The 22,092-nt window shown below is 52.4% G+C and overlaps 2 protein-coding genes across 5 annotated transcripts in view; both read left to right on the top strand.

Moving 5' to 3' along the window:
* The first annotated feature begins 614 nt into the window (after positions 1-614).
* Positions 615-13,379, top strand: ABHD14A (abhydrolase domain containing 14A). Of its 3 annotated transcripts, XM_045022931.1 has the most exons (6): positions 625-756; positions 1,488-1,594; positions 6,127-6,397; positions 10,961-11,076; positions 11,588-11,823; positions 12,429-13,379. In XM_045022931.1, exons 3-6 carry the CDS (start codon positions 6,138-6,140, stop codon positions 12,609-12,611), a joined length of 795 nt encoding a protein of 264 aa, XP_044878866.1. In that variant the 5' UTR covers positions 625-756; positions 1,488-1,594; positions 6,127-6,137; the 3' UTR covers positions 12,612-13,379. The 3 variants fall into 3 exon arrangements, with proteins under 3 accessions (XP_044878865.1, XP_044878866.1, XP_044878864.1); XM_045022930.1 differs by lacking the exon at positions 1,488-1,594 and having other exon boundaries at positions 615-756; XM_045022929.1 differs by lacking the exons at positions 625-756; positions 1,488-1,594 and adding an exon at positions 1,951-2,031.
* A 473-nt stretch (positions 13,380-13,852) lies between these two features.
* ACY1 (aminoacylase 1) overlaps positions 13,853-22,092 on the top strand; it is a 29,535-nt gene continuing 21,295 nt past the window's right edge. Inside the window, exons 1-2 of one of the 2 annotated variants that reach the window (XM_045022924.1) lie at positions 13,853-14,572; positions 15,919-16,096. The gene's annotated coding sequence lies outside the window, so the exon portion shown is untranslated. Of the gene's footprint in view, positions 14,573-15,918; positions 16,097-21,185; positions 21,316-22,092 lie in introns of those variants that run through there. The other variant, XM_045022925.1, reaches the window with a different exon arrangement.

The following is a 22,092-nucleotide window of genomic DNA, read 5'->3' on the forward strand; positions in this document are numbered from 1 at the left end:
TCTTCCCCACAGAGATGGGGGTGGCAGAGTTTGCATTGGGCCATGGGGAACTGAGGAGCAAAAGAGTGAAATGTGCAAAATGAAGGTTGTATCCCCCTCTGCCCTGTCATCTGAACCCTGGCAGTACTGGCACAGCTGCACCTAGGATGGTTTGCATCCCAGCATTGGCAGGGCCTAAGAGTCCCCCATAGCATCTGGGAGTGTGAAGAACAGAAGGAGGCTGGGGATGGTGGCTTTAGAGTAATTACAGTTTGCAGTGAAGCTGTCTTGCTAGGTAAATAAATATAAGCAAAAGTTGTCAGGTCCTTTCCCAGTTTGCAGTGGTTACCAGCACCACATCAGGTATTTTTGCTCAGCACAGGCAGAGCTGAGTATTTTGCTACATAGCCCTTATTTCAAATGAGCTGAGTCAGGAAGTTGACACAAGATGGGCCCCTCTACTGCTGGATTCTCCTCCCATCACTCCCAGGTTTTTGCTCTGAGGCCTGTTTACCAAGGGAGAGCTGCTGAAGGGTGCTTGGTCTGGGAGCCTAGTGGAGAAATGTAGCAGACTTGGTAATTGTTTCATTGATGTGAACAGCTGGTTGAATTCTGGAGTGGGGGTGGGGTGTCTACTACAGCTGAGCACTATGAGCCCCTGTTTGGAGGAAAGGAGGGAGCGGAGAGCAGCCAAAGGGGAAAAGGGAGGAAGCAATACAATAGCAGGGCTGGAGCGTGAGTGGAGTGTACCTGGAATGTGTGGCAGTAACTGACAAGGTGGGTTAAGGTGCAGCATGATGGAGTCTTGAATTCTAAACCCGATTTTGTTACCCTGAGTGCTAGTTAATCTGTGCCTTGGTTTCCCCCCAGAGATGACCATTGCTGCTTTGTGGTGGGGTTGTGAGATTTGTTGTTTGCTGTACAGTAGCATTTGGGAACAGCTCAGGGCAGGGCCCCATTGGGCCAGGGCCTGGAGGTTTTAGGTAGAGTGCTTTTAAAACAGAGTAGGGGAGTGCAGGGCAGATTTTCCAAGGGTGCGTGGGATTGGCTGTGGGGAAGATCTGTGGGGTAAAGGGTTGTAAAGAATCACAAACGAGAGGGAGAAAAAAGCTCTAGGGATAAAACCAGGGACACCTTGAAGGGACGGCCAGGGAGGTGGGGCAGGACTAGGGATACCCCCCAAACCTCCCCACCCATTCTGAAACTCCAGAGGGAGATGAAATCCTTAGAGACCAGGCTCAAAAATCCCCTGAGGGCCTGTACAGCCTCACCCTCCAAACTGCCCCCATCACCTGCCTTGGGAGGGTGCCCACACGGGGACGGGAAGGAGGAATAAAAGGGCACCCCCCCCAGGCGGTTGGGGAGTGTGATTCCCCCGGCTCAGCCCTGTCCCAGTCCACCCGCTCTGAGGCTCCCCAAGCGCGCAGAGTGGTGGTTGCAGCAGCTGGGCTAGGGACGAGCGCGGAGCCGTTTGTCCGCAGCTGCGCGTTCTCGCCTTCCCCCGCTAGGTGGGACTGTGGGGCTCGATTCGGGCTGGCAGCGCAGGGGGGAGCCGCTTCACTGCCACACCAGCCCGGGCGGAGGCGGCGGCTGTCGGGCGCTGCGCAGCAAGGCGGTAAGTGCGTGCGGTCCCCGGGGACTGGGGCGCTGGATCCGCCTGGCCAGCTGGCCCCGCCTGCGCTGGGCTCCGGCGCGCCTGGGGGGGGGGCTCCGGCGCGCTGGCCTAGGCGTGCTGGTAACCAGGGCTGCCCCCCGCCGGGGGCGGGCGATGGCCCCGGTGCAGGGGGAGCCGGTCACGGGTGCACAGGCCCGGAGTCGGAGTCGCTCGGGCGCACTGCGATGCTGCGGGGAGGGGCTCTAGCCGTGGGGGCCGGCTACTTTGGAGCGCCCGTGGCGCGGCTGGAGGCGGGGAGTGGGGAGGGGAAGCTGATAAACAAGGGCGTGTCCCGGGACACTTGGGCAGAGGTGGGTCTGGCAGCCCGAAGCTTCTCCCAGCGGAACTCCTGCTTCATCGCGCACGGGTGACCCTGGCACCTGCCCTGATGCGCCCAGGTGGGGTGGGGTTTTGTGGGACAGACTCTTCTGCTCTGGTTCAAAGATGCCCAGAAGGGAACAGGTGACAGAGCGTCTCTCTGCCCGTGAAGGCAAGCATGGCACGTGCCTCTCTGCAGCAGATGCCCTGCCAGAGCGGCTGGACCAGGTCATCTCGGAGCAGGCTGCCCTGGGTGAAGCCTTGGCTTCCTTCTCAGAGGAGCTGCATAAGCTGGTGAAATGCCTGGAGGAGATGTCCGGCTGGGTGGAAGCCCTGGATACCAAGGTTGTGACCACGCAAAGCTGCATGCTGAAGCACGCAGCTCTGATGAGAGAGCTGGCCCTGGGCAGCCTGGAGACAGAGCACCGGGCTGGAGAACAGGGTGTGGGCCCGGAACGTCGGGGTCATTGGGGTTCCAGCCACTGTGGGAGACACAGACCTGATCCCTTTCTTGGAAAACCTGGTGCTGGCTCACCTGGGCTTAAATGCGAAGGAAGCTCCTATGCGTATAGAAAGTGCGTATCGGCTTCCCACAAGGGAAGCGGGTGGCGGTGCCCGGGTGGCTGGCACTGGCACTGTGCTAATGACCCTCTCTGATTTCTGGTCTGGAGAGCAAATTCTGCGGGCAGCATGGGCTTGCCGAGCGACCAAATTCCAAGGCCCCAAGGTCTCCTTCTTCCCTGACCTCAGCCCTGCCACGCACGCCCGGCAGCAGCGCCTCGTGGTGCTCAAGCAAGCATTTGTGAAGGAGGGGGTTCAGACCTACGTCCTGTACCCTGCCAAACTAAAGGTCTTGTGCCGGGGGCAAACCTATGTCTTCAGGGACTGCGCGTCTGCAGCCCGCCTGCTGGATGAGATCAGACAAGTCGGTAGTGGGTGCAGAGAGCAAGGTTGAGCCTAAAGTGGAAGGCCCAGGGCCTGCCTGCTGGTGGACAGTAAAGATCCTGGGGCACTTCTAGCAAAGCAGTTCAGCGTTGAGTGCTGAGTTCCTTAGGGGTATGCTCAATAAGGGGGAGTTGTGTTTGCTCTGTTTGTCATGTGGATAAGCCACTCAGTTAATTGGACACACCATACCTCAATCATCTGAGGCTCCCAAGGCAGCTGCTTTCTCCCTGCTTAAAGCCTCCCCTGCCTTTGGTTCTCCTGTCTACAGTATTTTTCCTCCTCTGTATTTGTGTGCTTAGATTGGCAGCTCTTGGAAGCAAGGACTGTCGCTTTGTTCTGTATTCGTACAACTCCTAGCATGGTGGGGGCCTCATCCATAGGTGGAGGCCCTTGGCCCAGCCATAATACAAATAATAAATGAGTGTTGCTGTGCATCATCAAGCAGCTATTATGTTTCACCCCAGAAGTGGCTGCATGTCAGTGGTGGAAGAAGTGAGCTTCCAGTGTCACTTGTGAAGTGCATTGGGGCCCTCCTGGATCAGATGCATGTCAGTTACCATCACGTCAGTTGCTTGCATCTTGATGACAGGACAGCTTTCAGCTTGAGTCAGGTGATCTGCCATACAGGCTAGTGCCTGTGGGGAGAACCTGTCCTCATTCAAAGGTCTCATTCCCTCTGTGTGTTTGGGCTTCTTTGAAATGCTGCTGGCCAAACATCAAAAGCCCTTGAAAGCAAATAGCGCAGAGTACGTGCCCAGCCTCAGGGCTCCCATGCAGCTTGCGTGGCTTGCTGTCTGGACAGGCCTTTGAAAATCTCATCCCTGAGACATAGCTGCTGCCCACACGACACAGGGAATAATTGGGGCACCTGGAGGATGCTGGGCCCCTCAGTGCTGTCTGGGAACAATAGAGTACAGCAGGTGGGCCCCTCTGACCGAGAGCAATCACCTGTGGCATTCTTCTCATGCCCGCCAAATTAATTACAGAAAGTGTCTCCCAAGCAGCAAGTAGGGAGTTGTTTCTCCTTGCAAGCGTGTCTTCGCTTGTGAGCCTCCTGCAGAGCCAACTCTGTACGGGCCCTTCCGTCCCCTCTCTGCTGTGCGGGAGAATTCCCCCAGTGCAGGGCCTGCCAAGGACTCCAGACAGCACTGAACTCCTTAGGGTGTTGTGTGGGGCCCCTCTACACTGGGGTGCAGTGAAGTGCATTGCCCTGTGTGTCAAGGAGGGTGTAATGACTGTGCAGGGAGGGCAGCCCAGCCCAGCCCAGCATTCTGTTAATCTGCTAGCGGTGGCTGTTCTCTCTGGCCGTGCTCTGTCTTGTGATGTGCTGCAACCCAGGGGTTCAGATTTAAAACCTTGCTGTAGAAGGGGCTGGATAGTGCAGAAGATTGAATAATGGGCTGCGGAGTCTCCAGGGTACCTGCTCAAACCCCGTCTGGGTTGGTGCTTCCTAGCAGGCAGGTTTGTGGATAACTGGCCTCCATGGAGACTGGCCTCTGCTTCCTCCCTTATAGCTGGGTCCCTCACACTGTGGGCTGGGAAGGGGGAAGCTTTCACTGCTGCAGCACCTGTGTTGTGGGTTAAGGGACGCTGCTGTCTAGGGCCATCTGTCTGATGCCCTGGCACTAAGCCCCCTGTAAGGAGGCGAGCGCCATGCCTGTAGGACAGGGATAGGCAACCTATGGCACGTGTGCCGAAGGTGGCACATGAGCTGATTTTCAGAGGCACTCACACTGCCCGGGTCTTGGCCACCAGTCCGGGGGGCTCTGCATTTTAATTTAATTTTAAATGAAGCTGCTTAAACATTTTAAAAATCTTATTTACTTTACATACAACAATAGTTTAGTTATATAATATAGACTTATAGAAAGAGACCTTCTAAAAATGTTTAAATGTATTACCGGCATGCAAAACCTTAAATTAGAGTGAATACATGAAGACTCGGCACGCCACTTCTGAAAGGTTGCCAACCCCTGCTGTAGGCTGCCCCTGAAGATGTGCCAGGTGACATGAGTGCGAAGTTTCCTGAATAGTAGAACATGCATCCGGGAGCAGCTCCTTATAGTAGCAGCCAGGTGCCTGCAATAGCCATAACTGTCGGGGGGAGGGCCAGTTGGGGGGCCTTTAGATGCTACCATGCTGGGGGATCTGGAGGGAGTCTGCCACCCGTCTCTTGGAATTTGACCCATGTTTTCTCAGGGCTGTTGCATGCCCTGCAGGTATGTTGGGGGGTGGGATGGAACATTGAGCTGGGAAGGTTCCGGAAGGTTGGGAGTGATGGGTTGGGCGGGGGGCGGTTGTGGGGGCAGCAGGAGGCTGCAGATGGGGAAAAGCCCACAGGGACAGTAAAGGGGAGGCAGGGGGAGTGCGTGGGAGATCAGTGTCGGGGCCTGCGTTGGGGTGGAGCGGCATAGAAACCACAGACTGGGGAGTGAGCTGGCTGTGAAAGCCTCTGCGGGGAGGAGTCCTGCCAGTGCCAGGTGGGCCAGACTGGACCTGTCTCTGCAAGGGGCACCTGTCTGTTAAACTCTTCCTCTGCGCAGTGACCCCCCAGCACTAGCTGGTTCCCAGGGGTAAGTGATTTGGGGCGGGGAGAGGTACAGTGAGGGCATTTGTTGCTACCTAACATGGTGCACGTGCTGGGGTCACAGCCCCAGCCCAGGGGGCTCCAGACCAGTCTGCCTCCATTCAGGCATGACCAAGATGGTCTCTCTGCCTCACTCTCACTCCTAGTCACCAACGCCAGCTGCTTCCCTGAGCCCTAGACAGGGTAGGACCCAGCCTGAATTGACCTCTGACCCTGGACCTGCTGAAGTGTCTTGTCTTAGTGACCGTAGCACCAGTCTGTCTGAGCTCTGCCGCGTTCCCCCAAATGTCTCTTCTGGCCTATGACCATGCATGAGACTTCAGGGATAAAGGAAGCCTTATCATCCCCCCCAAAAAGCTGGGAGCCAGAATCTACCTTGGGTGTCGTCGTTCCTCCCCCCTACCCCACCCCACATGATGCCTGGTATTTGGGTGGGGAAGGGTGCATTCCTGATTGGGAGGTTGCCCTGGGAGATAATGGTGCTACCTTAGTGTGCGTGTGTTGCCCCTGGTCGAGTATCCATCCCTCTGCTGGTCATTGTTGAGCCGTAAGGTCCCTTGTCTCCTCTCCCATGGCTGGGCCTTGCTGTGCATTGTGCTGTCTGAGCCACAACACGTTCACCTTCTCTCTCTGCCCCTTTCAGAACGGCTGACGATGGCTTTGATCCGCAACAGACTGGGGCTGCTGGTCCTTGGGGTTCTTGTCACTTTTGTCCTCTACCTGTTGCTCCCTGCCATCCAGCACGAGAGGTTCACGTCCAGGGCAGGCAGCCACAAGGCCCAGGCCAGGGCTGAGGAGAAAGGCCAGCGAGATGTCAACGTCACCGTCCTAACGGGGACCATTGCAGGGAGCCCGTCCATCTTATTCAGAGAAGGCTTCCTGCTCCAGAGAGCTGGGACTCCCAGCCCCAAAAGGTGGGTTAGTCTTAGAATCATAGAATCATCGAATATCAGGGTTGGAAGGGACCTCAGGAAGTCATCTAGTCCAACCCCCTGCTCAAAGCAGGACCAATCCCCAACTAAATCATCCCAGCCAGGGCTTTGTCAAGCCTGACCTTAAAAACCTCTAAGGAAGGAGATTCCACCACCTCCCTAGGTAACCCATTCCAGTGCTTCACCACTCTCCTAGTGAAAAGGTTTTTCCTAATATCCAACCTAAACCTCTCCCACTGCAACTTGAGACCATTACTCCTTGTTCTGTCTTCTGGCCACCAGAGCTGGTTATGGAGTCAGCACCGTGGGTCACCCTAAGCAGTCTGTATCCTAGATCAGCTATCCGGACTCTGTGCTCTTATCCGAGCTCCTAGGATGAGCAGGGTCTGGCTCACCTGGTACAGGAGTGGGAGACTTCCAAGGAAAACCTGGGGTGGGTGATTCAGCAGCTGGTGCTACTCTCTTTAAGTCCCTTGTGCCAATCCCAAATCTTGGCTACTCTTAAATGGCCGTCCAATTGAAACTGCAGGGCTGGTGTTTGTGCATTTCCTGTCTACACAGTTTGGTGAGCTCTGAAACATAGACTCATAGACTTTAAGGTCAGAAGGGACCATTATGATCATCTAGTCTGACCTCCTGCACAAAGCAGGCCACAGAATCTCACCCACCCACTTCTATAACAAACCCCTAACCTATGTCTGAGTTATTGAAGTCTTCAGATTGTGGTTTGAAGACCTCAAACTGCAGAGAATCCTCCAGCAAGTGACCCATGCCCCATGCTGCAGAGGAAGGCGAAAAACCTCCAGGGCCTCTGCCAATCTGCCCTGGAGGAAAATTCCTTCCCGACCCCAAATATGGCGATCAGCCAGCACCCAGGAAAGAATTCTCTGCAGTAACTCAGATCCCATCCCATCTAATATCCCATCACAGACCACTGGGCATACTTACCTGCTGATAATCAAAGATCAATTGCCAAAATTAGGCTATCCCATCATACCATCCCTTCCATAAATTTATCAAGCTTAGTCTTAAAGCCAGATATGACTTTTGCCCCCACTACTCCCCTTGGAAGGCTGTTCCAGAACTTCACTCCTTTAATGGTTAGAAACCTTCGTCTAATTTCAAGTCTAAACTTCCTAGTGTCCAGTTTATACCCATTTGTTCTTGTGTCCACATTGGTACTAAGCTTAAATAATTCCTCTCCCTCCCTAATATTAATCCCTCTGATATATTTATAAAGAGCAAGCATATCCCCCCTCAACCTTCTTTTGGTTAGGCTAAACAAGCCAAGCTCTTTGAGTCTCCTTTCATAAGACAGGCTTTCCATTCCTCGGATCATCCTAGTAGCCCGTCTCTGAACCTGTTCCAGTTTGAATTCATCCTTCTTAAACATGGGAGACCAGAACTGCACACAGTATTCCAGATGAGGTCTCACCAGTGCCTTATATAACGGTACTAACACCTGCTTATCTTTGCTGGAAATACCTCGCCTGATGCATCCTAAAAGTGCATCAGCTTTTTTAATGGCCATATCACATTGGCGGCTCATAGTCATCCTGTGATCAACCAATACTCCGAGGTCCTTCTCCTCTGTTACTTCTAACTGATATGTCCCGAATTTATAACTAAAATTCTTATTATTAATCCCTAAATGCATGACCTTGCACTTTTCATTATTAAATTTCATCCTATTACTATTACTCCAGTTTACAAGATCATCCAGATCTTCCTGTATGATATCCCGGTCCTTCTCTGTGTTAGCAATACCTCCACAAACTTTATTAGCACATTCCCGCTTTTTGTGCCAAGGTCAGTAATAAAAAGGTTAAATAAGGTTGGTCCCAAAACTGATCCCTGAGGAACTCCACTAGTAACCTCCTTCCAGCCTGACAGTTCACTTTTCAGTACGACCCGTTGTAGTCTCCCCTTTAACCAGTTCCTTATCCACCTTTCAATTTTCATATTGATCCCCATCTTTTCCAATTTAACTAATAATTCCCCATGTGGAACCATGTCAAATGCCTTACTGAAATTGAGGTAAATTAGATCTACTGTATTTCCTTTGTCTAAAAAATCTGTTACCTTCTCAAAGAAGGAGATCAGGTTGGTTTGGCACGATCTACCTTTTGTAAAACCATGTTGTAATTTTGTCCCAATTACCATTGACCTCAATGTCCTTAACTACTTTCTCCTTAAAATTTTTTTCAAAGACCTTACATACTACAGATGTCAAACTAACAGGCCTATAGTTACTCGGATCACTTTTTTTCCCTTTCTTAAAAATAGGAACTATGTTAGCAATTCTCCAGTCATACGGTACAACCCCTGAGTTTACCGATTCATTAAAAATTTTTGCTAATGGGCTTGCAATTTCATGTGCCAGTTCCTTTAATATTCTTGGATGAAGATTATCTGGGCCCTCCGATTTTGTCCCATTAAGCTGTTCGAGTTTATCTTCTACCTCAGATGTGGTAATATCTACCTCCATATCTTCATTCCCATTTGTCATCCTTCCATTATCCCTAAGCTCCTCATTAGCCTTATTAAAGACTGAGGCAAAGTATTTATTTAGATATTGGGCCATGCCTAGGTTATCCTTAACCTCCATTCCATCCTCAGTGTTTAGCGGTCCCACTTCTTCTTTCTTTGTTTTCTTCCTATTTATATGGCTATAGAACCTTTTACTATTGGTTTTAATTCCCTTTGCAAGGTCCAACTCTACATGGCTTTTGGCCTTTCTCACTTCATCCCTACATGTTCTGACCTCACTAAGGTAGCTTTCCTTGCTAATCCCGCCCATCTTCCACTCCTTGTAGGCTTTCTGCTTTTTCTTAATCACCTCTCTGAGATGCTTGCTCACCCAGCTTGGTCTACAACTCCTGCCTATGGTTTTTTTCCCCCTTTCTTGGGATGCAGGCTTCTGATAGTTTCTGCAGCTTCGACTTAAAGTAATTCCAGGCTGTCAGAGTCTACCCTCACTTGAAACTGGGCGGTTTCAAAGTGAGGACCCGCATGTATTCCCCCACCCTAAAATCCTAGGGTAGGTCTCCCCTTTTGCTGCCACCACCCGGTCAATTTCGTGGGCCGGGACACCCCTGTTTCCCCCCTGTCTCCCTTTAAAGACACTCTCTGGGAACACAGATCAATTCACAGAGGAGGAACCTTCCCCCTCCCCCCTCTCTCCAGCCTGCTCTGGAGACAGAGATACCTTGATTCAACTCCTTGAATCTCACACACACAGGGAAGCAGCCCACTTCCCCCCCCCCCCCCTCTCTCTCCCAGCCACCCTGGAGAGATATACACTGATTCAACTCTGTGAATCACTGAGAGAGAGTGTCTCGGCCCCTTCCCCGATCCACAGTAGAAGGGATTTAATCAAATCTTTATAGAAAGAATTTATTAAAAGAAAAACAAGAAAATACAGAATCTCTATGAGTCCAAGCTGGACACTCATAGGGTATAACCTTGCTACGTTCTGGAGAGAATCCTCTCTCTTTCTCAGTACAACCAGTACAAGCAGAATTAAGAATAATCAACAACAAACACACAGAATTGCAAACATAGGATTATTAGATAAGGACACAAAGTATTTTTCTAATACTCACTATCTTGACTAGAAGAAATTAGTTCAGAAAGGTGGAAGCTGGTAGACTTGATTAAAACATCTGGACTCTTGTAATTCCAAACGGCCAAAGACAAAGACCCCCCAAACAGAGGGAAAAGTTCCCTCCTAGGAGTTTCAAATTCTCTTCCCTGATTGGTCCTCAGGTCAGGTGCCCACCAGGTACTATGCTTTAACCCTTTACTAACTATTCATGACACAGGCCTCCTCCGCCTTTAGATCCACAAGTTCTTCAGTCCAATCCGCTTCCCTAACTAATTTCCTTAATTCTTTAAAGGTAGCCCTTTTGAAGTCAAAAACCCTAGTCCCAGATCTATTTTTGTTTATCCTTCCATCTAGTTTGAACTGAATTAGCTCATGATCACTCAAACCAAGGTTGTCCCCTACAATCATTTCTTCTATGAGGTCCTCACTACTCACCAAAACCAAATCTAAAATGGCATCCCCTCTTGTTGGTTCTTCAACTACTTGGTGAAGAAATCCATCAGCTATCACATCCAGAAAAATCTGCGCCCTATTATTGTTACTAGCACTTGTCCTCCAGTCTATATCTGGGAAGTTAGTCTCCCATGATCACACAATTCCCATTAGTGTTTACTTCATTAAAAACATTAAAGAGGTCTTTAACTGCTGCTGCGTTCCACCCCAGAGGTGGCTGCACTACTCCGTTGGGGGAAGTGACTCCCCTATGTGTTCAGCAGGGATCAGCCAAATCTGAATGTGGAGCAGCTGATCCAGAGGCCACCATGGATCTGAGTAGATAATGATGACAAACAAAACATAGCGTCTGTCATCCTAACAGCCCCAAGCTCTCCTGCTGGTAAACTAGCACAGAAACAGCCTCCCCTGCCCCAGCCACAGCAGGGTGGGTCCCATTTCCCTCCTGGCGGGTGCCCCTCTACCTGCTGTCATGTCTTCTGCAGGCTGGAGGTGATTTTTCTGCATGGCCAGGCTTTCACTTCCAAGACCTGGGAGGACCTGGGGACGCTGACCCTGCTCTCAGAAGAAGGATATCGCTCCATTGCTATCGACCTGCCTGGTAGGAATATGCCACCCATGTATTCAAGTTAATTTCTGCCTGCAGCCATAGCCCCCATCTCCCTCTGCCCGCCAGCCAGCTAGCATGTGCCAAAGTGACTGTACCTCTTTAAGTGGTCAGTTCCAGGGAGTCACGTGTCTAGTGATGTTCACTACCTAGACCATGCTTGCGCCCTCGGATCTGTTCCTCTCCCGGGGTGCTGCCCGTATGCACTGGGCAGAAGGCTGGGGCTTCGGCAGGGATTTTGGTTTTGCGACACTGTTCCATGTTGCTCTGGAGATGTGGCAAGACTAGCATATGTGAGTCCTGCTGGCATCCAAACCCAGCATGTCTGCTAATTAACGTGCATGTCCCACAAGAAATCTCTATTGCACTGGCTCCTCGCTGGGGTGGGGGGTGGGGGAAAGGTTTAGGATGGTGAAACCTTCCTACTGCTATGGGCTCTGGCTCCTCATGCAGACACCTGCACCTGGGCCTTTGGGGCACGCTAACCCCTCCTCCTCCTCCGCAGGCTATGGCAACTCCCCGCCTTCTGATGCCGTCTCCACGGAGCAGGGCCGCGTCGCCTTCCTGCAGCATGTGCTGAAGGAGCTGGGGATCCAGAGGCCTGTTCTGATCAGCCCATCCATGAGTGGCCGCTATTCCATCCCCTTCGTCCTGGTGCACGGGACGCAGCTGAAGGGCTTTGTGCCCATCGCACCTGTGGGGACCCAGGACTACATGTCCCAGCAGTACCAGCAGGTCCAGGTACGGCAGGGAAAGGGAAGCGTCTGGCTCTGGGGCAGGAGACAGAGCTGGTCCCTAGAGCAAAGGCTTCTTAGCTGGTTGGTGGGAAGGAAAGGGGGTGGGGAGGGTAATCAGGGCCTGACTCACAGAGGAACTTGTCCAGCTTTGTGAGTGCAGCCCTGAGCTTCTCCAGTCACTGCAGCAACGGCTTGTCGGCCCAGCTGGCTGCAGTACAGCTCCCCTGCTCAGCTACAGGCTTCGCTGGGGCTAGGGGGCTGTGTGTGTATGTGGAGGGAGGGGGTGTTGAGGAGCCTGTGGGCCTCGCTCCCCGGGGCGCTGTGTGTGGGAGGGGCAGCCTCATGCTCTCTGGGACTGGGGGGGCATGGTCCAGGCTCCCTGGGGCTCTGGCTTGGGGGCTTGGGGCCCCAGGCTCCCAGTGGGCCCTGGGTTGCACTCTGCCTGGACACGTCTGCCCTGTCTCAGGACTACACTGCTCTCCAGGTCACTTGAGTCCCTCATGCCGTACTCTCGGGGCAGCGCAGGCGAGTGGGGGTCTGTAGCCCGTCTCCCGCTGCTGGGGGGTGGCAAAGGGGCTGACGACTGAAGTTCTCCCCATCTCTCTGCAGACGCCAACTTTGATCATCTATGGTGAGCGCGACACCGGCCTGGGCGCTCAGTCCCTGCAGAGCCTGCAGCAGCTCCCAAAGCACAAGGTGGTGGCACTGCCTGACGCTGGCCACGCCTGCTACCTGGAGAAGCCTCGCGAGTTCCACGAGGCGCTGCTAGCGTTCCTGGGCGAGCTGCAGTGAACATGGACCCTCCTGGGGCCAGAGCCTGGCTGCGCTGAGCCTTGGCTGCGTGGCTGGGACGCTGACTTTCTGACCTTGTCATTAAGGGCTGTGGGACTTGTCCAGGGGTGGGGAGTTCTCACCGCTGCCACCCTCCTGGCTGTCTGATTCCACGGCGAGTCGGGCTGGAGTGGGTGTGGGAGCCAGGGGCTTGGCAAGGGACTTGTTCGATGTCGTCAGCCTCTGCAGGGGGATGTGCCAGGTGCCGGGATTCTGCCTGCTTAGGGGCATGATTCTGCCGTGCGTGTTGGGAGGTAGCCAGCCCCCTGCCAGCTTCTGGCTGTGCTCTCCTATAGCACAGTCCTCGTGTTTGTTGCTTTCTCATCCCCCCTGCCTTGCCTCTCTGCAAGGAGCCCTCGCTAGGGCCCCAGACCATTGCTGCTGAATGATGGGCTGACGTGTTCGCCCGAGGGATGGGGCACAGCCCAGGCGACCTTGTGGGGCTTGTTCCAAAGAGTGTTGCTGTAGAGTAGCTGAGCATCTCGCTGGGCAGGGGCTGGGGTGCAGCGGGGCTTGGGCCCCACCAATGGCTCCGATGGGTTAGCAGTTGTGTCCAGTTGTTTGTAGGGGGCGTTAAATGGGCCCTTTGCCCTTGAAGCAAGGGCTGTTGGCGTGTTACCGGGGGGTGATTGATTTAACTCCTGGGTGGGTAAGCTGCTCTGACCAGGCCCGGGGGAGGGGTCTCTGCGGAGGAGTCTGTTATTAGGCCAATAAACCATTTGTACGGTGCTCGCTGGGTGTCTGTCTCTGGTGAGACCATGCCGGGCTGTCTGTGTCAGCCCACCCCCCACGGGCAGTGGGTAACTCCTGCACCCGGAGCTGGGACTTCAAGGGAGGATGCTGGCTCCTAACTACCATGCATCCTCGGTGCCACACCAGAGCTTTGTGTCCGTAGCTGCTTCCCTGCATGCAGAGGCAGCCAGCCGGCTGCATGCAGAGTTGCCTCGGGCACTCTCAGCTCCGCCTGTCCCCTGCCTCACCTCTAGGACAGGTTCCAGAGCAGCCAAGGGGGCACTGGCTGCTTGAGCCCCTCCTGCAGTAGATGAGCAGAGAGCTGCCCTGCGTGCAGCTTCACGGGCGATGGAGCTGTTGCTGCTGGGTGGGGCAGTGGGAGCTTGGCTCTCTGGGACAGGGACTGTCTTGTCCATGCAGTGCCTAGTCCAATAGGCCCTGATCCTTTAGGGGGGTCCCTACTAGCAGTGGGGGACCAATGGCAGTGATGCACTTGCTGTCTGCACTCGCAAACTCCATGGCCCAAAGTATCTCTGCTGGCTTTAACCATGGAATGGCTCCCTAGTCCATGACTGCAGGTCCCCCTTTTCTCTGTTTTCGGGGGCTCGTGGCCTCAGTTGAGTGTTACTGCTCCAGAACTTGTTGCAGAACTTCCCTGAACAAACGCAGCCCGTCCAGCACTGGGACTGCTACCACAGCAAGCCCTGGACTAGCCCCCCAGCTGGTGTCGGTCACCGCAGCTCAACTTTGGTGGTGAGGGGTAATTGCCACCTGGTGTTTTTGAACTAGAATGATTCCCGTCTTGTTGCCAAGCCTCCCCGTGGTGCCCTGTCCTGCCCACTACATTCTGTCTGATTCTGCTAACGTTGCAACTCTGCCACTCCAGGAATTAGCCTCTCTGCAGATTCTCCAAAGAGATGGCTAAGAAATCATTTCCCGTCTGCCGGAGCTGACTTTACTGCTCCCCCTCCCTGTTGAATGGAAAGGACAAGCTGTTACCTGGTGAACCCAACCTCCAGTGGGGAGTTGATCACACTGATTTATCCCCTGTGTGTGCTATGTTCTGCCCCAGACCTGGCTGCATTTCAAGAGGTGAATCCGGCTAAGTCTTATACCATGTCTTCCGAGATGAATCCTGCCTGGGACCCTTCAGGGTGGCTCTGACTAGCCATGAGAAGAAGTGCTGTGGGGTAAGTTCCTGCCCCACGGTCCCCAGCAAAGTGGGAGCAGTAGTTCTGAAGGGAAGTCCTTGCTCGTCTACTAGGAGCCCTGATCCTCTCCCAAGAGTACAGGCGCGCAGCCACTTTTCTTAGGTTGATACTGAGGGGGACTCCCTTTGCCTTGTCCCTGGATCAGCCAGGCAGGGTCGCTGTGTAGCAATGAAAGTGGTGGCCTTTGGTCCAGATAGCCCCCAAAATGCACTGTATAAATACTCCCCCACATTGCACGCATGGCTTAGCGTCTGGCAACTGCTCAGCAAGGTTGTGCAGGGGCGGGGGCGGCCCGGCAGTCAGAGCGCAGTTAAATTCAGCAGGACATGGGCCATGATGGCAGATTTCCAGGCAGTGAGGTGTAAATCAGTCTGGGGTGGATCTTGGCAGTGGCACATTGCAGCTATGGGTGTTCTGCATTCCCCAAGTGTTCCTGTTGGACTGGCAGCTACAGTGAGATCGCATTGATGATCCATGCTGCCTTCCAGGCAGGGCTTGGGGTCACTGAGGGGATGAGGAGTTGTCTGAACAGTTACAATGCATAGTGAGCCGCCCGTAATGCTTCCCACCCCCAAAGCTCTGTACACCCAGTACCCACTGACCTCACCATGCTGGGAAGAGCATTAACCCTGACTGATGGGGAAACTGAGGCAGGCTGTGACATGACTTGCTCAAGACTGGAGAGGGGAGCGGGTGTCGGATCAGAACTCAGGATCTCCTGGCTGCCAGTCCTGTGCTTGGACTGCTCAGATGGGCCTCTCCACTGAAGCTAAGGTGCCTCCTGGGTGGGGCTTTCGGTTTGGCCTAGCCTCCCTGGGCTGCTGCCAGGGGAACACAGAAAAGAGGAGCTAAAGACAAGTATTGCAGGGGGATGGGGACACTCTTTGCCTAGGCTAACTGGCCTGGGCTGGGGCTAATCAGGGAAGTGGGGGTCAGAAAAGGAGGTGTTGAATGAACAGCTGGAGAGCTGAAGTGAGCTCACGAGATGCACTGGGAGAGGGCATGGCTGGGTGGGAAGGAAAGGAATTGTATAAACTGGGTGGATTCTCACAAAGGGGATGAGTGAGCTAGCTAGCTCAGGAGAGAAGGGAAAACCTCTGCAGGTCCTCTGGGGCAGAGAGGGAACAAGGCGGGCCAGGTAGGAGCCCTATTGGGGGTTAGGGAGAGACCATGGGTATGGAGGCCTGGTGTCCTCTTCTGAGAGGAGTATGAAGGCCTATGGGCTGGAATCCTGGCCAAAGGACAGAGGACAGCCGAAAGCAGGAGTGAGCTCCTAAACCCACAGGTGGGGGGTGAACTGTTTCGTGTTTGACTGACTGACCTAGGTGACGAAGCGGAGGCTGCAGACTGTCGTTTCATTACCTGTGCTTAACGCTGCCAATGGGCATTGTGGAGGACACTGATGCCCCAGAAGGGGCATGAATCCAGAGGAATCGGGCTGGAGGGACAGGTGCCCCACAGAGCAAGACAAAGGACAATACCACAAGGGGACGCTGCAGTGAGGTGAGTCCCGGCTGCGTCACAAGGGGGTGCTCTGGGACGGGGAGGCCCATTACAGCCTCACAAACTGAGGGGGGAGGAATAGCTCAGTGGTTTGAGCATTGGCCTACTAAACCCAGGGTTGTGAGTTCAATCCTTGAGGAGGCCACTTAGGGATCTGGGGCAAAAATTGGTCCTGCTAGTGAAGGCAGGGGGCTGGACTCGATGACCTTTCAAGGTCCCTTCCAGTTCTAGGAGATTGGTATATCTCCAATTATTACCTTTATCTTTACCCCCAGCAGTAGCCTGCCCTCCTATGCTGCGATGGGCAACAAAGGCCGTATGGGTCCTTCTTTCATGGGGTCCCTTAGTCCTTCCTCAGCTCTCTGGCTTAGTTTAAGCATGAGGCCTGGAGTCAGGACGCCTGGGTTCTTTCCCTGCCTCTCTCACTGATGTGCTACGTTACCTCAGCCAAGTCACGCTGGCTCCCGTGTTTCGACTCTTGTGCCTCAAATGAGGCACTTAAAGGTAGATAAAGGCAAGAATGTAGGAATGGCCTGATTTTTCCAAGAGGCTGCCCCCACTCTAATGCAGTCACTAGTGCTGAGGGCTAGCAGCCCCGCTGGACAGCAGGCCATTGCCATTTATGTACCTGTATTTGGAAAGTGTGGGTGCCTCTGCAGCTCTGTGCCTCAGTTTCCCTGTCTGTACAATCTGGCTGATGATATTGACATGTCCCAGAGAGCGACTCGGAGGTTTGTCCCTTTGAATTCCTCAGCTGGAAGGGGCCGTGGGAGGGTCAGGGGAACGGTATCCTCTGTCTAGGGTGCTACAGGTTCATTCTGAGCAATTCAGAACCAGCAAGGATCCCCCTTCCCTACCCCAACCCCGTTCCAATTCTCTGCCCTGGGTTTGCAGGAGGGCAGGAAGTGACCCTAGAAGAGGAAAAGAATCAGAAGAGAGGGACTAGAGCTGGAATGGCAGTACCCAGCTCTTACCTACTCCTGTGTGTGAGGGGCGGGGGGAGTTTCTGGTCCCATCTCTGCTCAAAATAATATTCAAAGGGCTACTTGAGCAATAAGTCCATAAGTAACTAGGGCAGCCACGTGGGCCCTGGGCCATGCAAAGTTCAGGGTTTGCTCGCTCCTTTCCCCTGCAGCTGGTTAAAGTTTCTGTTGATCATCACCCTCAGGTGGGAGTGATCCAGCTGGGTCATTCACGGGCGGGCCTTGTGCCTTACAGGGCCTGGGCCGAGTGCTGGGCAGTGGCTGCATTTTGTGGGATGCAGGGTGGGGCGAGCATATGACTAGTCTTCCCTCTGGAAGGGACTGTGGCTCTTGCTGGTACTAAGGCCAGGTAATGCCCGGCCACAGGGAGAAGGAAACTAGAACCTACCGGGGTCCTCGTTTCCCTCAGCCCATGGGAAGTTAGTGAGATTGCGTCTCCTCACTCTGTCCTGGAGCAGTCCCAGGTCTCTCACTCGGCACCAGCTACTGGGGACCTGCCTCCTGTGTGTTCTCTGTGTCCCACCACTAATAACTGGACCATTCAACATGACCGACCTAGTGCCTGTCCCCTATAACAATAGCAAGACTCCAGGGAAACCTTCCCCAACTTGGCTCAGACACTAGAGCCCCGGGGCACTGGTACTATGTACTGCAGCACAGCACTGACTGCAGCCAGGAAGCTCTGCTCAAGTTACTTTACCAGCCCTCCAAGCCAGATGGGTTTTACCCCAGCACAACAGGAAAGATGCTCTCCTGAGCTCAGCAAATGCCCGGTGGGTATCTGTGTTGATTTGTACAGCAGCATGTACAGATTGGGGTAGGTACCGTCCAGTCCTGTAATAACAAACCAGCCCCTGTTCTGACAAGCTCCCACGTTTGGTTAATGACAAGACACCATCAGGGGATAAAAGAATTGAGGGGGAAGAAGGATGAGAAGAGCTTGTTCTTGGAGTAAAATTGCCATTAGTCTATACATCAGGCATCCAGGAATGCTACACAATGGAAAAACCGTAGGGCCTCATTAAGTCTCGCTGACTTGCAAACCAGAAAGAATGGGGAATCGGACCGGGAGTTGATCTCACCCGCAACATGTCCATCAGTGAGCTACCAGCTCGGTAGGAGCACTCCCTTCTATGAACATGCTTGGATAAAATGCTGGCTAGTGATGAGCTGGTTGAACCATCATCTGGGACAGGACTTAGCCCTGCTAAAAATTGACTGCACTATGTGAACCCTAACTTGAAAGGTCAGATTTCAGAGAAAACTGCCACATAACCAAAGCAAACTAACGGTTTATGTTGGAGACCCTAAAAGTGAACATGCTCCAAATCATACGTACCTAGGATCTCATAATACATGGGAGGGAGCATTAGGCTGGCTGGAAAAGCATTATGAGATCAGCTGTGCCTTTAAAAAAACCACTGCATATCTACTGCCCTCTGCTCAAACTAGCTGTCAGTCTTATTCAACCCATTCTACGATACAGGAGCAAAGTCTGGGGGCTAGGGTGACCAGAGAGCAAGTGTGAAAAATTGGGACGGGTTGGGGGTAATAGGAGCCTATATAAGAACAAGACCCAAAAATCGGGACTGTCCCTATAAAATTGGGACATCTGGTCACTCTACAGGGGCACAGCGTTACTAGCTAGTTACAAGAATTGGGATAAAACCCCAAGAGAGACTTGACTTCTGCAATTCAACCAACAGCTATTCCAGGCACAGGGACTGTAGCAATAATGTCTGCAGAATAGAAATGGGTCAATTACCTCCCCCTAAATTGTGGTGTTTCAACCAAACCAGCCCCCTTCAGCTCAAAGCCCTAAAGGATGAAGACCTAAGTCCAGATGACGACAGTACACTCCCATGTGTCATCCCTTCCGGGTCTCAGCAATGCTACTGTCCCAATCTGTGCAGCAAACAATCTAACCGCAACCCAAAGGCCTGGACATTTTCAGATCGAGACTGGAGGTTTTTCCAAAAAAATAGGGTCCAGTTCAATCCAGAATTATTTGGGGGAAGTTCTGTGGCCTGTGTCAGACAGGTGGTCAGATCAGATGACTGGCCTTGGAATCTATGAAAAACCTTATCACATGACTCCAGGACCTGAGGCCTTAAGAAAGACACCAAATACCACAAGATTTGCACTAAAATCACAAGCATTGGCAACACTGTTCCCACCTACCCAAGCACAGCTGTCAAGTTTTGTGCAACTCCACATCCTACTCCTGCCACTGCTTTGGTGCAGATTGTCTTGACCGTTAGCAGACATACAGGGTTAGATACACATTCACTCATTACATAATTTGCATAAAATGTCACACCAAGTACTGTGGGGTTTGGCTCTAGCTATGCTAGGAAAGTGTTAACCATGGATACCCCACCCTGCTGCCTGGTGCATTCTCAACTGGGGATGAAAACTATTCAGCTGCTACGGTAGGTGGAGCTAAACTGTTTCATCACCCATTCCTGAGGGTACAGCTTTACCACAGGTACCATGTTGTCAGCCATGGGTCATTTCCTAGTGTAGACAGGGATGTAGGCAGGGCCGGCTTTAGGAAGTGTGGGGCCTGATTCGAACAGTTTTGACAGGGCCCCGGCAGGGATGACTAAAAAAAACACACACATGGGGCTTGTACTCACCGGGCAGCGGTCTGAGTCTTCGGCAGCAGGTCCTTCACTTGCTCCAGGTCTTTGGCAGCACTGAAGGACCCGCCACCGAAGACCCAGAGCGACTGAAGGACCCACTGCCGAAATGCCACCGAAGACCCGGAGTGCCGCTGGGTGAGTAAAAATTAAAAAGGCGCCTCTAGCCAGAGAAGGGGTTCTTGGTCACTTGCCCCCCACTCTGGGCGGCCCTGCCACTGGGTGCGGGGCCCTCTTGGGCGCAGGGCCCGATTCAGGGGAATTGGTGGAATTGGCCTAAAGCTGGCCCTGGATGTAGGCGTGGAAAGTGGGGCCACATGGGACAGTTTTGCCTTGATTTGCAAATGCATAATTTGCTTTTCTAAGTAATTCAGCTGTTCTTAGGGTACGTCTACACTTACCTGCCGGTTCGACGCGGAGAGTTCGACTTTTTGGAGTTCGAACTATCGCGTCTGATCTAGACGCGATAGTTTGAACTCCGGAAGCGCCGTGGTCGACTCCGGTACTCCACCTCGGCAGAAGGAGTTGGCGGAGTCGACGGGGGAGCCGCGGAGTTCGACCCCGCCGCGTGTGGACGGGTGAGTTGTTCGAATTAGGGTACTTCGAATTCAGCTACGCTATTCACGTAGCTGAATTTGCGTACCCTAATTCGAACCCCCTTCTTAGTGTAGACCAGGCCTCAGTGTGCCCAACTTCCTCTGCTGTGTGGAGTTCATGAGCAGGGGACAGTAGCAAGATCTGTAAAAAAAAATTGATGAATGAGATTTTAAATGTCTCATGGAATCAAGTCTCTGAGTGTTTCTCAGGTGAGAAGCTTATGCATTAAATAGATGATGCAGCTCCTTGTTGCAATGAGGATTGTGTTGAGTGTGAGGTTTGGTTTCGGTTCCTTAAAGGGACCTAGGCCCCAATCCTACAAACTCTTAAGTGTGCGAATAACTTTACTCCCACCAGTAGTCCCATGGGAGCGTTTGCAGGACCTGGCCCAATATTCCATCTGGATTAGGCCAGATTATTTTTATTATTAGGCATAATTATTTTTAAAAGGTCTGACAAAGCCTCACGTTAACGGACATGCATTCATGAATTTTTTTTTCAATCAAAATTTGATTTAGGTGAAAAAAATCATTGACACCTCTTGTGCTTTTATTTAAAGTCCCAGGTCCTGGATTATTTGAGCATCTCAGCTTTCATTTAAAAAAAAAGGGGGGGGGGTGGTTCTAGCCTTCCTGGTTATGGGCAAAAGCGACCTGAGCGCACCCTGAAAGTTCAAAACACTAGCAGACAAATAAAAAAAACCACCCAAATGTGTTGGTTGAAAAAAATAAGATTGTTTTAAAAATAAATCACATGGGTGTTGTGCTGGACTCCTGATTTTTGAATGTTTTGGGTTGGCAATATTGTGTAATCCTTCCCCCAGAGAGTGCAACAATGTAGGAGGCCAGGAGAATCTGAAAGTGAAACTAGAGCGAAACTAACAAATAGTTAAGCTGACAGCGTTCTGTAGGAAACAACTAAAGGTTCTTACATGGTGAAAGAAAAATTGGATTTGAGAAATCCTTTCATTTGGCAGAAATGGAAGATGTTCACAGAGGTAGGACATCTTGTAAGAGTATTTTTAGGCTAGCTGTGCCACGCTAAAAATGAGACTGTAACTTTGTAAGATGTTAGGCCCCAGGCCTACAACTGGATGTGCATAGAGGGAATCTTGCAGCTGCCTGGAGCCCTGTTGAAATCAATGGAGGCCTACAAGAAGTGCAGGGGTCTCTGGGGAAAGATCTTGTTGCAGCACTGGGGCCTGGTTTGGCTTGCATAATCTGTTTAACGCTTCAAGTGCTGATTGTTGTTATCATGTGTGTAAGTGCAGGGCCCAGTGCACCTCAGTCAGGTGGAAGAGCAATTCAAATGTCATTTATTTCCCCTTGTTTTTCATTATAGAAAAAAAGTATTTAATAAACTGGGCTTTGGTTTCCAAAATTAAAGCCTGCCTTAAAGCTGAGCAAGGCTGAAGTGGGACTTGTCAGCTTGGATTTATTTTTGCCCAGATGTTTGAGCAGAAAAGTTTCTGGGTGACTGCAAAAAAAAAAAGCTCTGGGGGGAAATGGTAAATGGAGGCAGAGGTGGCTGGGTTTGGGCTTGCAAAACCAGGGGCAGGCTGGAACCAGGACTTTTTTTATCGGCCCCACAGAAGCTCAATGGGGGTTCAGGGAAAAGGCTCCCGTTTATGGGCCCATGTGACAAACATGCTTTTTTGGTGCTGCCTATAGCGTAGAACAGAGCGCGTGGAGAAGAGATGGGGTTAAGTTATAAATGGGGGGACAAGGACCATCTTCTTGTTCTGTTTGTCCGGCGCTGGCACAAGGGGCTCCTG

The sequence above is a fragment of the Mauremys mutica genome, chromosome 7 (genome assembly GCF_020497125.1).
Source record: "Mauremys mutica isolate MM-2020 ecotype Southern chromosome 7, ASM2049712v1, whole genome shotgun sequence".
NCBI classification, from domain to species: Eukaryota; Metazoa; Chordata; order Testudines; family Geoemydidae; genus Mauremys; species Mauremys mutica.